General features: G+C 39.0%; 3 protein-coding genes and 1 non-coding gene across 4 annotated transcripts; all 4 read left to right on the forward strand.

The window, feature by feature from the left end:
* Nucleotides 1–726: 726 nt before the first annotated feature.
* Nucleotides 727–810, forward strand: TRNAL-CAA (transfer RNA leucine (anticodon CAA)). The gene has a single exon. It is a non-coding gene; the product is annotated as a tRNA-Leu (tRNA).
* A 376-nt stretch (nucleotides 811–1186) lies between these two features.
* On the forward strand, nucleotides 1187–1870 carry LOC141654763 (carboxylesterase 1-like). The gene has a single exon (XM_074461880.1). The coding sequence runs from the start codon at nucleotides 1262–1264 to the stop codon at nucleotides 1868–1870; it is 609 nt and encodes a 202-aa protein (XP_074317981.1). The 5' UTR covers nucleotides 1187–1261.
* Nucleotides 1871–3277: 1407 nt separating this feature from the next.
* LOC141654764 (putative zinc finger A20 and AN1 domain-containing stress-associated protein 8) lies at nucleotides 3278–3923 on the forward strand. Its single transcript, XM_074461881.1, has one exon. It carries the CDS (start codon nucleotides 3397–3399, stop codon nucleotides 3823–3825), a length of 429 nt encoding a protein of 142 aa, XP_074317982.1. The 5' UTR covers nucleotides 3278–3396; the 3' UTR covers nucleotides 3826–3923.
* A 6290-nt stretch (nucleotides 3924–10213) lies between these two features.
* LOC141654765 (zinc finger A20 and AN1 domain-containing stress-associated protein 1-like) lies at nucleotides 10214–10600 on the forward strand. The gene has a single exon (XM_074461882.1). The coding sequence runs from the start codon at nucleotides 10214–10216 to the stop codon at nucleotides 10598–10600; it is 387 nt and encodes a 128-aa protein (XP_074317983.1).
* Nucleotides 10601–12435: the final 1835 nt, after the last annotated feature.

Consider the following 12435-nt stretch of genomic DNA (forward strand, 5'->3'; position numbering starts at 1 on the left):
TATTTCCTCATCCATCAAAATTGTCCACCTTCACCTTTTAACCACTAACACCCACCGCAAACCACCGCAGTCACCCACTCTGTCCCCAACACCATACTCGTCGGAGTCCGTCGCCCCACTCTAAACACCCTGAGCATATTTCTACTTCATAAAGTTAACTAAACTATTAGGATATTAGGCCCATTAGGGCCAGCTATCGTCTTTTTTTTTTTTTTTTTTTTTTTTTTTTTTTTTTTTGTCAATCGAAACGCACACTTAGTCGCATTACAATATAGGGGAGGGGGGATTCGAACATCGGACCTATTGTTCACAATACCTCCGTCTTAACCACTAGACTAAGACATCTTCGGTTATCGTCTAGGGTTTATGATAATAGGTGTATTATATATACACTCATGTATTCAGTTAGAATCACAATCAATAATACAATTCCTTTTATACAATCATCTACCCTCTATAATCTTAACATAAACTGACAAATATTTATAAAATAGCTTTTGCTCTGTCGACATGATTGAGTATATACAAAGTCAACAGAATAACAGTTGACTATTAGTTAGTTGGCTAATTAGATATATAATTTATATTAATTGAGTCGGTTTTGATTAAAGGTAAATAGTAGTCATGTATTATCAAAAAGATCACTTTTGTAATCACACAATTCAATCAGATTAATAATACATCAAAGTTTATACATTCTTATTTCTGCTTCTCAAAATCATCAAAGTCAGGATGGCCGAGTGGTCTAAGGCGCCAGACTCAAGTTCTGGTCCTCTAACGAGGGCGTGGGTTCAAATCCCACTTCTGACATTTATTTTTTACTTTTTTTTAACACCTTAATAATGCATTGATACCTGCAGCTGTAAAACAAAGTGTGGAGTGTTATATTAACTATTTTACCGTGTAAAGAGTAAAGACGGTTTTGTAATGCTTATACGATTACACATTTCATTTGTTACTATTATCAGGTAACAAGGTTCTGAATAATAATTGTTATATAACATACAGCTGTTATACGAGATAATTAGTACTCCGTAAACCGTAATACACTAAACACCTCGATCATTATTGTAATTTCTTGATAAAAATACACTTGATAAGTAGTGGTCAAGAATCAGAATCTTTCACTTTAATAAAGCCAAATGAATCCATACACAAAATAATATCAACAAAGTAAAGAATTTATGCTTTTTTTTTTTTCAATAGTTCATCCTTTAAACTCAATTCCCAGCAAAAATCTCTCAACACAAACAAATTAAACATGACAAACAAAACCAACCCTTCATACCCAACATCTTCAATTGATCCTTACAAATTTCTCCAACTCAAACAAAACCGAGACGGATCCGTAACGAGATTAACACAAACTCCATCAACCCAAGCTTCATCTGATCCAAACTCTACTTCCCTTGTTCTCACCAAAGACTGCCCTCTCAACACAGTCGACAACACCTTCTTACGACTTTTCCTTCCTAAAATCGCGTTAAATCCCTCCTCGTCTTCCTCCAAGCTGCCCGTTATAGTCTACTTTCACGGTGGTGGGTTCGTGTTCCACCATGCTAATTCTACTATGTTTCATGACTTCTGCTCTGAACTTGCTGTTTTCACCAGTGCCCTGGTTGTATCAGTTGAGTACCGTCTTGCGCCTGAACACCGCCTTCCTGCAGCGTACGATGATTCCATAGACGCATTGCGTTGGATTCGAAATGAGGAGCATGAACAAGATGAGTGGCTTGCAAAGTATGGAGATTGTTCGAAATGTTTTTTAATGGGATCGAGTGTAGGAGGGAATATAGCATACATTGTAGGGTATGGAATTGTGGAATCGGATGAAGCAGGTTGGGTGGCGGGTTTTGGTAACCGGGTGTAGTGGAGATCCGCTTGTGGATCGTCAGGTGGAACTTGTTAAGCTTTTGAAGGAGAAGGGAGTTATGGTGAAAGGGCATTTCACTGAAGGTGATTATCATGCTGTTGACGTCTTTGATCAACTTAAATTTCGTTCCTTTCTTCTTCTTGTAAAAGATTTCATGTCCGCCTAAGTCTCTGTTTCACATGACACTTTAGGTAACTTATTTAATTAAAATTTCAGCTGCCTGATTTTTTTTCATGTGTTTCTTGAGTAGTTTATTTGTCTAAATAAGCTACCTGAAATGAAATGCTACATATTTGAGATTTCAGTACCTAAAATAATTTTTCTTCCATTTTTTACCTCAACAATCTTTAATACTCCCTCCAATTTCATTTATTGTTCCCCTTTCTTTTTGGCATAAGAAATAAGGGAATTAATTAGGACCACACAATACACATGACTCCACATCAAATTGATTTTGGACCACGCAAAGTTGTCCAAAAAAGGAAAGAGGGAACAATAAGGAAAATGGATGGAAAGGGAAAGAGGAACAATAAATGAAATTGGAGGGAGTATTAAATAATTATCATACATTTTTACGTCATTTTACCAAAAACCAGCTACCTTTTCAGCTAGTTTGCCAAACAATTTTTATATAATCAATTAAATTATCCGTTCCTAATTTTCAGTTACATTATCAGTTATCTTTTCAGATTTCAGTTAGCTTTTCAGTTTTCAGCTACTTTTTCAGCTTTTAACTACCTTTTTCAAGTAGCTTTACCAAACAGAGCCTAAGACTAAAGCAGGTTAAATAACGGAATAAATAAGACGCTCTGCAAGTTCTTTTTGCCAATCTCTTGCCATTATTTACAAAGCATAAAGAGATATAAATCAGAAATTGTATAATTTGATAATATTGTTTTGTTTCAACAAAATTAACGAGCTGTATTATCATTTTTTGCATGTTCCTTAAAATCTAGAGTTCATGCGAATTCTCCCAAGTTATAACCTATCATACGATCCATCAATACTATATATATACATATAATTCGGAAATTTAATTTCAATGTAATTAAATAAATAGATCTATACAAATTAATTATCTTATAGAGTTTAGGTTGAAGTATAAATTTTGATAACACCAGAATATGGTGATTTTTCTTGAAATAAACATGCCCCACTTATGTTATAAATTTTGAGAACACCAGAATATGGTGATTTTGGAAATTATTACAAGGTAAATACATAAAAATAAGTTTTAAGGCAAGTTCTATTAACTTTATTTTTGAATACTAAAAGATCTAGAAACTTCTAATATAGCCTAAATCATAATCTTTCCTAGGCAAGATGGAATTAGGAAATGTACTTGAAATCAAAGAAAAAAAAATTGAACATCTATATATATACACAAGTCACAACCCCATCTAACACCAAAATTATTTACACATAACTGCTAAGAATAACAAAACATACGCTGTCTTCGTAAATTGGCATCCTAATACAAAAGAGACTTTTTTCGAGCAACTTACTTGAAAACGAACGAGAAGATGAGCAACATGAATAACCCACCTCTTTGTGCAAATGGATGCGGATTCTATGGGAATCCGACCCAACACAATCTTTGTTCTAAGTGTTACAAAGATTCCCTCAAGCAAGCTGCCTTACAACAAGAACAAACTCGTACTACTCGTACAAATAATAACAACAAAGACGACATCGTCACTAAGGTCGGTGTCGAAAGTGGGAGTGAGACTCAGATGAATAAGAAGATGAAGAAGAGGTGTGGTTGTTGCAAGAAACGGGTTGGGCTGACGGGTTTCGAGTGCAGGTGCGGAGAAGTGTATTGTGGGTCTCACAGGTACCCTGAGTTGCATTCTTGTCCGTTTGATTTCAAGGGACTCGAACTTGAGTCTTTGTCCAAGACTTTGTTTTCTGCGGCCGAGTGCAAGGCTGATAAACTTCATTACCGCTTGTAATTTGCGATTCATAAATATCATCTTAATCTAATTACCGCTATTAATTTCAGATTTATTATATCCACAGATTGTTTCCAGTGATTGTAAACATTTTTTCGAGTTCCTTGAGCCAATTGAAAAATTATTTGAGCCGTTTTAAGACATAGAATTCGCCTACACGTTCTTATGGAAGTCGGCCTTTTAAATTTTTTATACTACTTCATCTATCCCAATGAATAGTTTACATTTGCTTTATTTTGTAAACTATTCGCTAGGACGGAGGGGGTAAGATGTAAGGCAAGCTGTATCCTAAACGGCATAAACAAAAGACCTACATATATGATACGCCGTGTTAGAGGCTGCAGTGAGCCACTGATGCACTAATCAACAAACAACACACCAAGGAATTGTAAGATATTGAAAGGTTATAATTTTATTGAATGAATAACAATAGATACAAGAGACGTTTATATACTCGATACAAACTTGGAGAATAAGAAAGGCTAATTACATAAATTCCTAAAAGAACATAAGGAAAAGATATGAACAAAATATTGACAAGGCAATTAAGGAAAGACAAATAATACAAACTATAGCTACGAATATATACGAAATATTTACGAGATATTTCTAACACGGTCCCGCAAGATGGACGACCCAAAGGCGAGGCCAATCTTGGAAAAGAGATCAGAAAAACGAGCACGAGATAACGGTTTAGTGAGAGCGTCCGCAAGCTGATCATTACCGGAAATATGTTGAACACGTAAGTCACCATTTTGCACAAGTTCACGAACAAAATGAAATGCAATAGCCAAGTGCTTCATACGCGAGTGAAAAACGGGGTTGGCAGAGTAGTGGGTGGCAGAAAGATTATCACAGTAGATAACCGGTGAAGACGGGAGAGAAACACGAAGCTCACCAAGCAAAGAACGGAGCCAGAGAAGTTCCGCGGTTGTTTGAGCGACAGCGCGAAATTCCGCCTCAGTAGAAGACTGAGCTAAACCACGCTGCTTTTTAGAACCCCAAGAAAGCGGATTTCGACCAAGATAGGTAACAAAACCAGTGGTGGAGACATAAGAATCACGATCACCACCCCAATCGGCATCACTATATGCATGAAGCCGGGAAGGAGAAGTGCGATAGAGTTGAATCCCAGCATGAGTGGTACCATTAAGATAACGAAGGACACGTTTTAAAGCCATCCAGTGATGATCGGTGGGGCATTGCATAAATTGAGCAAGTTTATTAACACAAAATGCAATATCAGGCCGTGTAAAGGACAGATACTGCAGGCTGCCAACAATGGCACGGTACTCCGTCGGGTCGGAGTGAGATGGACTGCCTTCTCGACACAGGGTAGGGGAAGACGCCATGGGTGTTGGACTCGGTTTTGACTCAAGCATTTTGAAGCGATCAAGAAGGTCATGGGTGTATTTTGATTGAGTGAGAAGTAGTCCATGGGTGTTGGGGGTGACCTCTACACCTAAGAAATAGGACAGTGGTCCTAGGTCCTTAAGGGCAAACCGTGATGAAAGACCCGAAATAAAAGACGCAACATGAGATGGGTTCGGACCGGTAACGATTATATCGTCAACATAGACAAGTAAATAAATAGTGATAGACGAGGTGACATACAGGAATAAAGACGGGTCAGATTTTGCGGGTCGAAAACCACACGAGACCAGGTAGTTTTTGAGAGTTGTGTACCAGGCACGCGGGGCCTGTTTTAAGCCATAAATGGCTTTTGATAATTTACAGACAAAGGTGGGATTAGACGGGTCGACAAAATCAGCCGGTTGAGACATGTAAACGGTATCAGTGAGTGCACCTTGCAAGAAGGCATTATTGATATCAAGTTGTCGTAAAGGCCAGCCGTTGGTGAGAGCAAGAACAATAAGAGTACGTACCGTGGTTGGTTTAACAACCGGACTGAAGGTGTCCGAGTAGTCGATGCCGGGTCGTTGATTGAAACCCTTGGCAACGAGCCGAGCTTTATATTTATCGATACTGTTATCAGGTTTGTATTTGACCCGATAAATCCATTTGCAACCAATCACGTTCTGAGAGGGGTGAGGAGGAACAAGCGTCCCAGTCTCATTGTTTGTGAGAGCATTGTATTTGGTGAGCATGGCATCTCGCCATCGTGGGTCTATAAGAGCCTGTTTGGTGGTATTGGGAAGACGAGAGGGAGGTGTAACCGTGGCAAGCTTGGCATATTTCGGGTTGGGCTTGCGAATATCATTGGTGAGCCGGGTGACAACAGTTCGTTGTGGTGGTGGTGGTGGGGGTGGACGGGTTGGTTGGGCTGGAGTTATGGGAACAGAGGTGTTGGATGGTGGAACAGGGGATGTGGGAGGACTGTCGGATTGAGGAGTTGAGGGAATTTCAGTGGTGGGTGTGGAGTGGGAAGGAGGATTCTGGTCAGAGGAGTGGGCAGGAGAGGCAGGTGGGGTGGGTGGAGGTACCACTGTCGTGGTGGTAGGGATTGCAGCGGTGGTGGGAGGTGTGTCTTCAGGAGGAACGGGAATAAGGGTATGAAACCAGTCAAGGGGATTGGGAGTGGAAGAAGAGGCAGTAGTGGCGGGTGTAAGGTGTGGGAATGGGAACTCAGTTTCGACAAATTTTACATGTCGGGACACATATATCTTATTTGTGGTTGGATCAAGGCAGTAATAACCACTTTGGGTTGGAGAGTAACCGACGAAAATGCAAGGTTTGGAACGAGGTTCCAGTTTGTGTCGTGTGTAGGGACGTAACCATGGGTAACAAAGACACCCAAAGCTACGTAGTTTGTCATAATTGGGAGGATGCCCGAAGAGAGCAAGGAAGGGTGAGTTGTTGTTGAGAGTAGCAGTCGGAAGACGATTAATAAGATAAGTAGCTGTGGTGAAGGCGTGAGGCCAGAAATCCGTAGGTAAATGAGCATGAGTAAGGAGTGTGAGTCCGGTTTCGACGATGTGTCGATGTCTACGTTCAGCATACCCATTTAGTTCCGGAGTGTGAGGTGGAGTGGTGAGATGACAAATACCATTGTCAGCTAGAGTGTGAGCCATTTTGATATATTCGCCGCCGTTGTCAGAGTAAATTTGTAAAATAGGACGGTTGAAGTATTTTTCGACAAGCTTGCGAAAACGAATGAAAATTGCAGTGGAATCAGATTTGTTTTTCATAGGATAAAGCCAGACAAACTTGGTGTGATGATCAACAAAAATGATGTAATATTTAAAATTATCATAAGATAGTACGGGTGATGTCCAAACATCGCTAAACAATAGCTCAAGTGGAGCGGTAGTAGAAATAGTAGATTTAGAAAACACTAGCTTGTGACTCTTATTAATGTCACAAGAGTTACAGGAAGAGAAAGCTTTATTAGAAGACTTTAAATGAAAATTACGACTTAAGAAATTAAAGATATTCGCCGAGGGATGTCCAAGACGATGGTGCCAATTGAAGGTGGAGGAGACGTGGCTGTGATGGACGGCACTGACAGTGGGATGCCACTCATAAACGCCTCCATTAGACCTTCCGTGGAGGAGAATTTGACCTGTGTCCCGGTCCTTAAGAAGAAAAGAGGAGTTAGTGAAGACAAAAAAGGCGTTGTTGTCGGTGCATAATTGAGAGACAGAGAGAATATTACGAGAAATACGAGGGACACAAAGGACATTGTTAAATTGCAAGGAAGTAGTAGAGTTGAGTTTTAAGGAGAACGAACCAATATGAGTAATATCAAGGGCAGAGCCGTCTCCAATGAGAAGTTCATCGCTTCCATCGTAGGGAGCATGGAGAGCGAGGTTAGCGAGATCATTAGTTACGTGGTGTGTAGCACCACTGTCAAGTAGAAACGGGTCAGAAGAGGTAGATGGACGATGGGTGGTGGCAATATGAGCTTGATGGCGGGGTGGGTAACGAGAGCTAAGAGCAGCAGAGGACGGGAACACCACATCAGGATAGTCACGCTTAAACTTGTAGCATGAGGAGATGACGTGACCAGTGGCACGACAGTACTGACACTTGCCTTTGAAGGGTGTTTCAGTGCGAGTGTCAGGTTGGGATTGGGGTTGTGGTGAGGAGGTAGGAGCAGGAGTGTTGGTACGGTTGGGCGAGGCATAAGAGCGGTTGGTGTAGGGACGGTAGGATGCAGCATTAACAGTAGCAGGGAAGGGTTGAGGTGGGGTTTGGGTTTTCAGTTTGAGTTCAAAATTGATTAATTTTTCATGTAACGCATCAAAAGAAATAGGTTCATCACGAGCATTAACGGCATCGATGATGGGTTTGTAGAGGGTTTGGTCAAGGCCTTTCAAAACTTTATCAATGATGTCCTCGGGGTCTAATGGTTTGCCAAGGATAGCTAGTTGGTCAGTGCAAGAGCGGATGGAGTTCATATAGTCTGAGACGGTTTGGTTATCTTTAGAAAGAGAGTGAAAGCGATCTTTTACCTGAAGAATATGACCGCGGGATGGATTGGCATAGGTGGAAGAGAGAATTGTCCATGCTTCACGCGAAGTAGTTGCTCTCATAACAAGAGATTGAACGGTTGCAGGTAGAGTGCCAAGAAGGGCACCTTTGATGAGGTGGTCCTGGCGTAGCCAGGTTGCGTATTTGGGGTTTGAAGTGGTGGCAGCCTTGTCATCCGTGGAGGTTGTGATGGTGGCAGGAGGACACGGGTGTGTGCCATCAAGGAATTTGAGGAGATCGTACCCAATAAGGAACGACTCGACTTGGGTTTTCCATTGTTGATATGTGAGTGGGGTGAACTTGTCAACCATGGAAAGATTGACAAGAAGGAGAGGAGCAGACGGCTCAGTGGAGTTGGGAATTGTTTGAGCGGAAGACATTGTTGGTGTTTTTAGGGTTAGGATCGTTCCTAAGCTGATACCATGTAAGATATTGAAAGGTTATAATTTTATTGAATGAATAACAATAGATACAAGAGACGTTTATATACTCGATACAAACTTGGAGAATAAGAAAGGCTAATTACATAAATTCCTAAAAGAACATAAGGAAAAGATATGAACAAAATATTGACAAGGCAATTAAGGAAAGACAAATAATACAAACTATAGCTACGAATATATACGAAATATTTACGAGATATTTCTAACAGGAATAAAGAGGACTTCCGTATTACATTACGTTAAATATGACATCGAGTTAAATGGAAACAATATAACGGAGACTAACTGACGCCAACAGTAGCTGCACTCCTCTGTGTAATTAGATCTGTACACTACTAGAGTTCATATGAAAAAAAGAACCTATACTTAGTTTAAGATAAATAGTACCCGTCTTAAATGAGAATTTGTGATAGATGCTACTCTTATCGTTTCAAACAATGAACATTATAAATACAAGTCGGAATTTTCAACTTTTCTTGGTAGTTACTTTTACTACAGATTTATAGATATAACTTCAACTTTGTTGATGTTTAAATTCCAACTTCGCCACTGGCAATTGAATTTACTCGTATGTAGAGGTAGCAATCGTTTACTCTTTTACACGAATCCAACACGACAAAGTTAGAGGGTTTGGGTTAAGACGTGTGACTCATTTAAGTAATTAGGTTAATACGGACACGACACGAAACTTAAATGCTGGATCGGGTTAGGGTTGAACTCTTTTGACACGAATAACCCATTTATTTAAAAGTGGCATAATATACTTAGCTTCAATCAATAATTCAACCAAACAATTTAAAAATAAATATTTTCATTCATCGGTTTTGGGATAATAGACCTATAAAGTGTTGTTTATTTTATTACTGTAGTTTATTGAATTATTTGGTTAAACGGGTTATGGGTTAAGTGGTTAAAAATGATCTGGTTGAAGATAAATGGGTTAAATAGGTCGAGTTGGGTTATAGAAAAATTAAATGGGTTGAGTTAAGGTTGAGAAAAGTGACTTATTTGTGTAATTGATTGTATTGTATCGATTTAGTGGTGAATGGTGATCCGTTTAATTAAAGTTGACACGAATAAGAATATGACATGACCTAATCTGTTTGATATCTATACTCATACGTAAATTTTTTAGGATTTCTTTCCCTGCATAATTGGAGCCAAATTCAAATTTTTTTAAGACTTTATAGTATATACAACACCAAGAGAAGGAAATAGACAGACCAATAAGGCAAGTTCTATTAATTAACTTTATGAAGTTCTCAAAAGTTATAGAAATTTCTAATATAACCCAAGTAAATCTTTCCTAGGCATGATTGAAATAGGGAAAATTACTTGTATTTTAAGAAAGAATTTGCACGTCTATATTGACTATATATACACACATCACGCTTCACAACAAAATTATTTACACCCAACAAAGCATACGTACTCTTTATATATTGGCATATACAGGAGAGGTATTTTTCGAGCGACTTAATCAATTAAAAACGAAGGAGAAGATGAGTAACATGAATGATCCACCTCTTTGTGCAACAGGATGCGGATTCTTTGGGAATCCAACCCAAAACAATCTTTGTTCTAAGTGTTTCCGAGATTCCCTTAAGAAAGCAACCGTAAAACCAGAACAAACTCGTACGAGCAGCAACAAAGACGACATAGTCACTAAGGTCGCTAATGTGGGCCAGACAATGAAGAAGAGGTGTGGTTGTTGCAAGAAACGGGTTGGGCTGACGGGTTTCGAGTGCAGGTGTGGACAAGTGTATTGTGGGTCTCACAGGTACCCTGAGTTGCATTCTTGTCCGTTTGATTTCAAGGGAGTCGAAGTTGAAGCTTTGTCCAAGACTTTGTATTCTGCTGCTGAATGCAAGGCTGATAAGCTTCATTACCGATTGTGATTAGCGATCCATAATATCGTCTTACTCATCGAGTAATTATTACTGCTATAGTTCAGATTTATTATCCACTGATTACCTTTCTTTGTTATATGGTCTTTTATGTAAATGTGTTATGGTGATTGTAGAATTTGCCCACAAGTTAGTTCTTATGTAAGTCGGCCTTATATTAATATATTACGAAACATGTTTTTATCGTGGCTGACATAAATAAAAGACTTTCGCTATAGTATACCCTCCCTCCTCCTGGTGAAGATGGGGTAATAAACTAATAACGATACTCCGTCACCAAATCTTAAATAATTTGACATCGAGTTAAATGGAAACAATATAACAGGGTGCTGCACTATTACAGTTCGTTCATATGAATTGATGTTGCATCTGACCTTGAGTAATCTAAATTAGGCTGACAAATACCATAAATTGTACGACTAGTAGAGTTTTACTTGAATAAAATTGCTTTCCCTATATCGACATAAGAAAGAAAGAACCTAGACTTTTAAAAGTTTTCGTTAAAATTTTCAATTTTTTTTAAACTTACCTTATATAGTTATTCCTTCGCCGATGCTGAAATTTTTGTCCCCGTTGACTTCAAATCCTGCCTCTGCTGTTAGAATATAAAAACCGGTTTTGGGACTCCAACCATCAACTTAAGCTTTTGGTTGAGATGTTTTCTCGACACCACTGACGGATCTTATCAGCTTCCCAACTTATAGCGTAATCATATATTTTTAGATCTTCCACATGAGTACACGAAATTTTGGGGCAGGCAATTATCACCATCTTTTTAAATCGAGGAAGAGGTAAAGGATTTGGCTCAACACCAACCCCAAGATCATTAATCACTGATCCTCGGATTCCTCGCAACCAGGCTTGCAGCTTTGGCAACCATTGTAAATGAACATGCTCAAGGGAAGGAAACGGTAACCGTCCTCGTTCACTATATCCATCCACCACATATTCCAATTTTGGCATATACCTATTCAGTGTGCGCAAATAAGACAGTTTACTTATGCCTAATGGTAGATACTTCAACCTTTTGCATCCGGATATATCTAAGATATGAAGCTTATCTAGCTTTCTCAAATCTTTGGGCAACTCTTGCAATTCATCACAATTAGCTAATTTCAGCGTCAGCAGATTATGTAGCTTTATTATTGATTTTGGGAGTCCCTTAAGGATATAATTATATGAAAGATCTAAATATCTTAAATGAAGTAAGTTACCTAATGATTCAGGTAAAATTATGAGCGCGGTATGACTCAGGTCTAATGATCTTAAGCGCACACAATTCGTTAGTATGAAACCTATCAGTAGCTCGTTATCTTTCCCTCCAACTCCAAGACGACTACGAATGTGAATCTTAGCTGAAAACCTTTTCAAGAAATTATCTTCTGCGAATGACAGGTGACGGACTCTTTCACCCAATCCTATGGTATTCGAGAACACTTCACAAATTTCTTTTCCGGCCACATCTTGTGCAAGGTCATGCATAAGATCATGTATTTTGAATGAGACAATCTCACCGTACACGTTCCTCTTTACGTCTTGAAAGAAACATCTCCTTATCAAAATCAATAAACATTCTCTTTCCCTCCAATTCCATGGCCTTCACCCTCGGGTCATTAACTCATTATACACAAGTTGAGCAAGTGCGATTTTTCCCAAACCTCCAATACCCACAATACTAAGGAAATTGCAACCATTGTGATTAGCTTCAGATGATACCAACAACATGTCCAACAATTTTCGGACATCGGCATCTCGACCAATAATATCACTCTCGTTGATAAATTGGATTGACGAGTTTGAGTAGTATATTTTTGTTAGAATATGAC

This window comes from Silene latifolia, chromosome 5, assembly GCF_048544455.1.
Source record: "Silene latifolia isolate original U9 population chromosome 5, ASM4854445v1, whole genome shotgun sequence".
In the NCBI taxonomy this organism is placed as follows: Eukaryota; Viridiplantae; Streptophyta; class Magnoliopsida; order Caryophyllales; family Caryophyllaceae; genus Silene; species Silene latifolia.